Genomic DNA, 9,841 nt, shown 5'->3' with positions numbered 1-9,841 from the left:
CTTTATGGCAACTGCAATCAATCAGCTTATGGCCATCAGTTGTTCACTGCTTCAACAGAAGGCCCATGTCGCCACTTCATAACACATGCGTACCACCCAATAATTCTTTTCCAAGAGCTCTGATGTCCCATTCACCTATCAATCTCTCACTCTGTACTAGAGAAAAGGATTCAGAAAATTAAGTCCTTGTCCTGCAAGGATTTAGATAAGCCTTACAGTCTGGAAATGCCCCGATTCCCAACAGGCCGAGGGCCGATGCTGAGCTCCTGGTGCAGACTACAGAGCTGTTAAGTCCACCCTGTCCACTTGCTTGCTGACACTGTTCCCAGAGTGGGACACCTCACGTTCACTCTTCAGGTACCACTTTGCTTTAGAATTTCATCATGTTTTTAATTTTGACCTATTTCACAGTCTTACGGGATCGACTGGGAGGGACTCCCTTGCTCATCCAATCCCACCTCAAATCAAATACAGAAAACTCCTGGAATCATCTTTTGCTTGGACAAGACAGGAGCTTGATTGTCCCAGGAGCTGGATACTCACTCCACACTAGGAGAGACATCCCAACCAAGAGTGACAAGAATTCTTAAAACGGAAATCAGTTTCTCTCACTTCCGTCTTTGATCCTAGAGTTGCTTATTGGGATTATACATAGAATAAGGCTCATTGCCCCCCCCCCCCCAGTTCAGTAATCATTGGAAGATTAAGATTTTCATGGACCCTTAGAATTTTAAAACCACGGGAGAATTTAAGAGATTATATTTCAATCCTCCACATCAGCCCAGAAGGATGAAGTGACTTACCCTAGTCACACAATAGTTAGAATTGAGCTGTCACCTCCACTGTCTTCCCTTACCAGCTGAACAATGCTACATCAATTTCCTTTTACTTTTGACATCAAACCACTGGTGCCCCTACTTTGTCCAACTCTCCCACTCCCCTTCAGGACTTGACTAGTCAAACTGTTTTAACTTTACCTGGAGATAGTTGTGGAAATGACTGCAATTATGTTAACACTGTAATAGGAAACACTTGTGTATCAACATTTTATATGCTTTATTGAAAGTTGACAAGTGCAACAGTTAAATACAGTGACACCTTACAATTGTGTAGAGAACATGCACAGAAACATATGCATATAACTACTATACAGGTAATATGCAGAAACCCCTACTGGGAAATCCACTTCATTAGCTAAAACTGATCATTTTTCAAAATATTCAACCAGCTCAATTGAAAGACTTCAGTGAACAGAGATTTACTTCAAGATATTCAGCAGCTAGAAGATTTCAGATTACACAAAGTGACTAACTGTGCCAAATTCTTAAAATTTCTTTTGGTGTGGGTTTTGTCATGTAGCAGATTACATGTAGATCTATTTATAAAAGACAATCCACACCTCTTCAGACAGCCAATGAAACATCTAAATTTCAATCTGTACAACCTAAATAGTAGTTACAGTCCTCTATTGTACAAAATAGTTACACTACATACACAAATATACAATAAGCAAAACAACCTTCATGGTAAGATAGCCTAGGTCCCAGCTACCTGTCACCATTTTGTCACTCTAATAGTTTTGTGTCATCCACTGTTTCAGAAAGAGGCACAGTACTATTGTTTTTTGTGGATTTTGGTGACAGTCGTCAATTGTACAAGGAAATATTTCCCTCTCATTTTAGTCTTTACTTTTACCTCCCTTTCAAGTTCCTCATGAGGAGAGGAGAGAGGAAAAGTCCAGTGAGGAGCTCCACCACTTGGTAACCCCATGTAGCACACTAAGTGCAAGCAGGAGAACTCTCAGAAATGGGGGATGTGGAGCTGGAAAGGGATGGAAAGGCACACAGCCCCTCAGCATGAATTAAACTTTTTCTCAGATATCTGTCAGGCTGCATGAGGTCCCAGTATATCCATTCTAATTCTCTGATTAATCTTTAATTCACCCAACTAAGAACTTTCTTCAAGCCAAAAGCATATGGGTGTTTAATACTGGAAAAAAGATAATGGCATATGTCACTCTCACGTCTCTTTTGCAGCAAGTAATGAAATGGGTGACTGTGGAGGCGGATTCTCCCTAGTACATCTTCTGTTCAGTTCAGACAGCAGCAGCCAGTTCTGCGTGGGCATGGGAAGCTATGCGGTCGGTCCTGAGCCTTGGGACGCTGGCTGGGCGGGGGGCTGTGTGGAGCCCTGTGGCTGCGTGGTGGCAGGTGGGGAGCCAGTCTGCAGCTGGGCCTGAAACTGGGCGAGCTGCTCAGGACTGGCCAGTGTCTTCAGCAGATTGTTTTCCTGCTCCAGCTGGGAATTTTTCTCTATTAGTTCTTTGATTTGCTCTTTGAGGACCTCCACTTCCTCTCTAACGGCATACATCAAATGGCTTTTTACCAGATCCTGAAAAGAAGAAAAAAAAAAAAAAGGTTTATTATTTACTACTTGCTGGACTCTGAATTTCTAAAGCATTATTCTGCATGGTTCTTCCTAACCATTACATATCCTGCTTTTAAAGTTCATTAAAGACACTTGGGGAAATCTGAATACAACCACAACTGTACAATAATTTATAAGTGATCAAGCTCTCTCCAAGTCTTTGCTTTCTCTGCATACATTAGCCAGGAATCCATACAATCCGGTTTCCAATTCGAAATGGCGAAATGCACTGGGGCTTCTCTGCCTGAGCCCTGGGTTCCCAGACCCAAGCCTGGCCGCCAGGATGTCCAGGCCTGCAGCGCCAGTGGCCGCTTCTCCGCCCCCAAGTCCCTCCCTCCGCCCACCGGAGCCGCCTCCCTCAGCACCGGCTGCAGCCAGTTCCTACAGAGCATGTTGCCGCATTTTCTTCCCTCCACCCCAACCCCCAACCCCCCGCCCCCCCGGCTTTTCGTGATTAAGCTGACATCACAGAAACCTGGGCAGACGTTGCAGCCAATGGGAGCCCGAGTTATTTATAGCTCCGAATTAAAGGTTCGCAGTTTGCCTAGCAACAGTGGGCAGAGAATCCCGTGAGAAGAGCCACAGGCGCTGCTCCAATAACAAAGAACAGCCAAGGCGGAAATAAAAAATAGGAGAAATCCAGGCGCAGGCTGAGAAAACAAAACTTTTTTCCGATTCTTCTCCATTGTGCAGTAGCCTGCATCACTGGGGACCCATTTGTGCAACATCTAGAAGGCCCTTCCCCCGAAATCCCCATTTATGGTTCCCCCCGCTCCCGGCTCCCTAGTAAAATCTTAGGGTTCCTAGTAAAGCCACATCGCTAAAGATGTGCCCAAAGGAAACGCTGGGCCAGCGCTATCCTAGCAAAACCTTAGCAAAACGGGACACACTGAAAAAAGAGACGTTACGTGAAATCGGCCCAGGAAAAGAGAACACTTAATACCCCCAGGGCCCCTTTCTCCCTCCACGGTAGTCGTGGTATGTGGCTTCTTGCTGGCAGAATGGAGACAGCGCCGGCATTTCTAAATGTATGAAGAGCCACCAACATCGTCTGAACTTAGCCATGCACTGGTTCCACCCTGAGACACTTTGTTTTTTGTGCTGTGCCCACATTTAGTACAAATGGTTTTTAATCAGTACATACCATAGCTTGCTCGATTTTGTTGTCAATAGCTACCACACTTGCACCAGAGGAGCTGAAAAAGAGAAAGAAAAGTCAGTTGATAAATGGAATTTATATTAATCGTCTAAAGTAAAAAAAGGATCTCCCAATTCTGTGATGTTACCAGCATCATATTTTGAATATTCTTTAACACTGTAATGTATCACCTTCCAGAAAACACCAGCCACTCTCTTACTAACGAATATCCAGGCATTTCCCTATTTTTGTGAGCCACAAAAAGTTAAATTACATAATGTGGGAATAGCCTGTTCTCTAGCCAGATTTACGAAAACAAGCTATTTCCGAACATTTCAAAAAGCAACACCCATGTCACAGTAATCTCTCAGCATGGACAAAGGAATTTGCCTGGCTATCTTTCACCTGAATTATTATAAGTATCTCACGAGCAAATTTAAAGGAACTATCTCAGCCGACATTTACCTATTATCAAGTCTCACAGAAGCGTTTTCAGTCCCCAGCAAGGATGATAAGAAAGAAATTGAAAAATGTCTCAGTTGGTAAACTCCTAGATCCATCGCCACTGGTCTACACCATTGGGATTTCATGCAATTGCAGCCAAAAACACCCTCGCAGAAAAAAAGAGGGAACACCAGCAGTCTTGTTTGAGCTAGATAAAATCTTTCGGCTTTCTGAAGCTCAGAGAGAAATAGAAAACAGCAGCACTAAAAGAAACCCGGCTGTGAGGCTTGGCAATTCTGGGAAGATGCGGATCCCAGTGCCGTGCAGAGAAGCCTCCCAAAACTGCAGCCCGGCTCCACTCAGCTCTAGACCAGATCTCCCGGTCTCAGTGCACAATATATGCAGGGAACAGCCACGCCGATTGGCCAGCACGCCACTGGAACCGCCCCTTCCCCGCCTCCCTCCCCCCGCCCCAATCTCCAGATCCCGCTCTTGGGGTGGGCTGGCCCAGGCCACACTCAGAGGGACTGGGGTGCAGGGCCGCAGGCTTCCACGGCCTCTGAATGCCAGACACTGCTACAGCAGAACACGTCAAGGCTCCTTAAAAAATACGATCGGGATCCCGCACGTGCTTACGTTTCAGGGAGTCAGACCCCGTCTCCGGAGCTGCCTGTCCCCGCTGCAGCTCAATGGCGAAAGCTTCCTATTTGCAACCAGAACCGTCTGTGCTACTGGGCATGCCCAGTCCCATCGCTAACAACTTGCAGGAGCTCGAGTGTCTCGATTATAATTACCTAGTTCTTACAGGCAGTAATAATGGCAAGATTTTATAGTGTTTTATTCATAAGGATAATAACCGTACTGCAATAACAATTTTTAAAAATGCCAGTGAATTTTAGAGAGAAAATCACATTTGGTTTTTGAGAGATCCTACCTTTCCATGAATTTATCCATTACTTGTAGATGCAAAACAAAAAAATATCACATATTATTTACCAGGCATATAAAAATTGAGTCAAAAAGGAGTCCACTGGATGAAATCCAGCCACTTCACTACAGCCATAAACCTTAGAATTGCATCTCCTTACCAGTACCTTCTCACCAGTAGTTAAATATGCCTTTTTCCATTTTTAGCTCGAAAAGTCAATCCACAGGATAAATCCTACATAGATGTATTTTCAGGAAATTCCTAAGGGAGGTTTTTGGCAGTTAAGTGGCAATTCCTCTAAGATGCAATCCTATGAGCATTCTTACTTCAGAGGGACTGAAATATTGTAAAATATGTATTCAAAGCACACAATTCCTTGAAGTTAGTCTCTTTGCTCATTCACAGTATCCAGAATCACTAAAAATGGGGATTTGATGGTGATTCAAAATAGTTAAGTAGTCAGTAGATGCTGCAGGCTCACCTCTACTTCATTCTTAAGGCCACGCTGACTAAATAATTCCTTTCCTCAAACCAAAACCAAAAGACCTGGGTGTAAAATAATTTTAACCCCTTACAAAATTTACTCTATTAATTTAAAATATTTGTAAAGATGCATCAAGCAAGATTACAATTTAATATATTATAAATCTAAGGCCTTAAGTCTTTATGATTATACAACACAATTTGCAATACATTTGAGAGAATTTAACCTTTACAATACTGCCCTCTAATGGCATTATACTATAAAAACAGAAACAAAAAATCTGCAAAGTATCATCACAAATAATTCCAGTATAAAATTTGACCAGAGAACATATATATCTATATATTCTACTTATACATTCTTCTCTCCAAAACATGCATTTTCCCTTCAGCAGCATGTTTTCCTAAAACTGCCATCAGAGCCTTTTAGACAGTCTTTTAAGTTCACCTAATGCTGATGGGGGGATTTTGGTTCTAAAAACAGTCCAAAGAGTGGCTGGCCAGTTAGTTCAGTTGGTTAGAGCACCGTGTTATAACACCAAGGTCCAAGGGTTCAGATCCTCATACAGGCCAGCCACCAAAAAACAAAAAAAAAGACGGTCCAAAGTGATAAGGAACCAAATCCGGTGAACGCAGTAGATGACAATGAAGAGGGTAATTCTCTTTGGGGTTAAAAACCAAAGGGTGACTAATTATAAAGCAGTAAAATTTCTTTTTTATTGTAAGGTTCATATTATTCTCCAAATTTTAAGCCTTTTTAGTTCTAAAAATTATATTATCTCATATGATACACATTTTTTTGAAGGCGGCACCCACTTTCAATAATAAGAAACAGTAAGTAGAAGCTTAAAACTCATAGTAATTTGGAAAGCAGGCATGTGGTCGGTATGTCTATGAATGCTAAACAGAATTATTATTTACAACATGATAGTTTCTATATGTTGAAAGTTAAAGTTATGACTAAAACTATCTGTGTGATTAAGTCCATTTACATATTTTAACTGAATACCAACTTCACATGAAAAGGTATTAAAGAAAGCACATCTTAAGCTATAAAAAGGCTTAATAAAACAAAACTCTAAGGTCATATAAAGAAATTTAAAATTCCCAGCTGGAGTTTAAAAAAATTACTAAGTTAACTGAATTTTATTTATTCATGCCGTTCTTGAACATAAATAGAAAGAAGTTGCTTATGTTTTTATTTTAATCATTTCAAACTGATCATCCATTGTATTAAGCAACAAAAGCAAATATAAGCAACCATATTCTACTGAACCCATTTTCCTACTGAGGGACATTATGGTTATCTCCAATACTTTGCTATTTTAAATAAAATTGCAAGAAACATCTTTGTACATACAACCTTGAACATGTATGTGTGTGTCTGGAGAATTTGGTGGGCTAAAGGATATGCAACCAGAAAAATAATTAGGATCTAGTCTTTTCATATCTTTCACAAAATGTGTTAGATTCCCTTATAACTAGATTTTTGTATGAAAACTAAAAAGACAATTTGAAAAAGAAGGCAAAGGAAATGGAGAAAAGCTCCATGGAGGAAAAACTGTTGGATCAGAAATGTCTGAGGCACTAGTTTGAATTACATTCAAAGATTCTTCTATTTGCAAGACAAAATATCTGTGAGTCTTGTGCCTAATCAGCCCAAGACTTGCTGATAGGACAGTGAAAACGCTACAATGCCTCCAGAAGAAACCCCTTAAAGGCATGTACCATACAAGTCAGCCTCAGGCACTAGGCAGAGATCAGGAGGTATCACTCCCAAGGGGAATCTGGGGCATGGGAAAGTGCGGACATTTGAAATTGGGGTATTTTGCTGTTGTTATCCACCTGAGAAACTTTTTTCATGGATTCCAATTCAACCACCTCTGCGTATTGGTAGTAAGCATGATAGAAGAGCAGAGGCAGGGCCTGTGCATTGCTAATTCAGTAACAGCTGCTTTTCTTCTAAAGTTGATCTGACTTGGCCAATATAGGTACAGCTGGGGATCCACCACTCAAATGGGATAACCCCCTGTCCAAGCTCCTTGCAAGTCTAAAGTGACTGTCAAGGAACAAGTTAAGGCACATCACCCTGAACCTGACCAAAGCACTAATGTCTAGGAACTCCTAGTTCACCTCTACATTTCTAGTTTACACTCGCCGGACTCTGGGAGTAGGGCTACCAGGCTTAGCAAATAAAACTAGAATACTCCCAGTTAAATCTGAATTGCTGATAAACAAGAAATAATGTTTCAGTGTTGGGACCAACACAATGCCAGAGCAAGAAGCAATGCCAAAGAAATCAAAAGAAGGAAAAGTTGTTAAATTCATATGTTAAATTTCCTTGACTTCCACAGAAAGACTGGAAGATAAAGTTGAGAAAATCTTCCAAAAAGTAAAACAAAAGAAAAAGAGATGGATAAATCTAGGAGATCTGACATCAAAATAGGATGAGTTCTAAAAACAGAGAACAGAGAGAAGGGAATTATCAAAGAAATAATTTAAGAATTTTCCCAGAACTGAAGGGCACTAGTCTCCAGATAAAAAGAGATGACCAAATGCCCACAATAAATGAGTAAAGCCCTACACCAAAGCACATCATCTTGAAACTTCAGAACACTAGGGATGGAGAGAAAATGCTAAAAGCTTCCAAATGGAAAAAACAAGTTACAAACAGGAACTAGCATCAGAATGGTTTTGTTGGCTGCTAGAGAACAATAGAGAAAATGTCTTTAAATTCTGAGAGAAAAAGATTCGTTATCTAGAATTCTTCACTTGGCCAAATCATCATTTGAGTGTAAAGGTAGAATAAAAACATGTTCAGATATTTCAGATACCAAAGTGGAAGAACAAATCAAGAAAAAGGCAGGCATGGGAAATAGGAACCAGGGACTCGGACAATGGCCAGAAGGAAGGGAATCAAAAGGGTGTATGGTAAAGGGATATCTCAGGGTGATGACTGCAGAGCAAACCTAAGCAGCAGCTGGTCTATAACTGACATGCAGTGGTGGGGGAAGACAAAGACTCCAGAAGGGAGAGCTTCACTGCAAATAAACATGCAGATTATCTGACACATCTGAGCATTTGCAGGGGGTTACTGACAGGTATATGACAAATCTAATGAAACAACTAGATAAGTTCAAAGGCAGTTTTACAGAAAACAAAGCAAGGGGAAAAAAAGGGAATGCTCATAAGTAAAGTTTATATAAATATATTAATTTAAAATTTTTTTATTGATTTAACTTTTAAAAGTTAACTTTATTGGGAAGGTGGTAAGAACAATTACATGGTGGGAATGGTTTAAAAGTGATAAATGCTAATCTACTACAACTTGATTATATAATACCTGAAATTAAAAAAGCAAGAAATAAGATAAGTACAGATATATTACACAGAAATGTGGAGGTGAATACAAGAAAAAATAACTAAAAGTTAAAAGCTGCCTCTGAGGTACAGACTGGAGTTGAGTGAAAAAAGGGAACTGATAGGTTTTTTTTTTCCTATTCACTCCATTATATCTTTAGGTATATGCATGATTGCTTAGATTCTTAAGTAAAAGAGAGAGAGGTACACAGAATGGAATCAGCAGCGGTTCCTCCTGCTCCCAGGCTTCAGCCGAGTACTTATCGCACACATGTGTGAGGAAACTACCCGAGGCTTGGGAAAGAACCACCCAGAAGAAGCAGGCAGAACAATTTTCAGAAATCTCATATGGTAGGAAATAGTTACCACCAGTCTGAGTGAAAAAAACCTTATAAACACAGAGCATTGAATACTCAGAAGGTTACCACCTAAATTGTAGGGGAAAATTAGTCCTAGACTGTAGGGTGTTTTGGTCCTATATAAAGTAGTCTAAAAGGAAGCCTTGAAAGGATCAAAGTTTCCAAGTAACTTAATTATTTCCGAAAACAAAATGCCAGGCTATTTAACAAAATAAAGTCTCTTGCATCCAATAATTCACAATGTCCAACATCCAATAAAAAGTACCAGGCATACAAACAATGTATGTTCTCTGACCACAATGGAATTAGATTAGAAATTGATAACGAAATTATCTGAAAAACTTTCAAATACTTGGAAATAAAATAACACATCTAAATAACTCATGTCAAATTAATCAAAGGGAAATTAGGAAGTATTTTGAACTGAATGAAAATAAAAACATGGCATATCAAAATTTACTTCAATAAATTTAACAACTTAAAGAAAATGGGCAAATTCTTGGAAAGATACAAACTACCAAAACTCACACAAGAAGAAATAATGTGAACAGTCCCTTATCTATTTACAAAATTGAATTTGTAGTTTACAATCTTCCTAAAAAGAAAACCACAGGCTCAGATGGTTTCACTGGTGAATTCTACTAAATATCTAAAGAAGAAATAACACCAATTCTACACAAACTCTTCCACTGACTAGTTGAC

General features: G+C 40.1%; 1 protein-coding gene across 1 annotated transcript; it reads right to left on the bottom strand.

The window, feature by feature from the left end:
* Window positions 1-1,035: 1,035 nt before the first annotated feature.
* Window positions 1,036-4,409, bottom strand: LOC103596343 (TSC22 domain family protein 1). Its single transcript, XM_008579955.1, has 3 exons — window positions 4,031-4,409; window positions 3,572-3,623; window positions 1,036-2,391 (listed from the first exon to the last, which is right to left on the bottom strand). The coding sequence occupies exons 1-3, from the start codon at window positions 4,153-4,155 to the stop codon at window positions 2,134-2,136; spliced, it is 435 nt and encodes a 144-aa protein (XP_008578177.1). The 5' UTR covers window positions 4,156-4,409; the 3' UTR covers window positions 1,036-2,133.
* Window positions 4,410-9,841: the final 5,432 nt, after the last annotated feature.

This window comes from Galeopterus variegatus, unplaced genomic scaffold (genome assembly GCF_000696425.1).
Source record: "Galeopterus variegatus unplaced genomic scaffold, G_variegatus-3.0.2 Scaffold1993, whole genome shotgun sequence".
NCBI lineage: Eukaryota > Metazoa > Chordata > Mammalia > Dermoptera > Cynocephalidae > Galeopterus > Galeopterus variegatus.
This window is presented reverse-complemented; position numbering and strand designations above follow the sequence as displayed.

What these genes read in the sequence shown, in the direction of transcription:
- LOC103596343 (XM_008579955.1), bottom strand. Translation starts at nt 4,155, where the DNA reads ATGAAATCCCAATGGTGTAGACCAGTGGCGATGGATCTAGGAGTTTAC. An exon ending in TCTGTGAGACTTGATAATAG is followed by an intron (nt 3,624 to 4,030) that starts GTAAATGTCGGC and finishes TCTCTTTTTCAG; the next exon opens with CTCCTCTGGTGCAAGTGTGG. An exon ending in ACAAAATCGAGCAAGCTATG is followed by an intron (nt 2,392 to 3,571) that starts GTATGTACTGAT and finishes TCTTCTTTTCAG; the next exon opens with GATCTGGTAAAAAGCCATTT.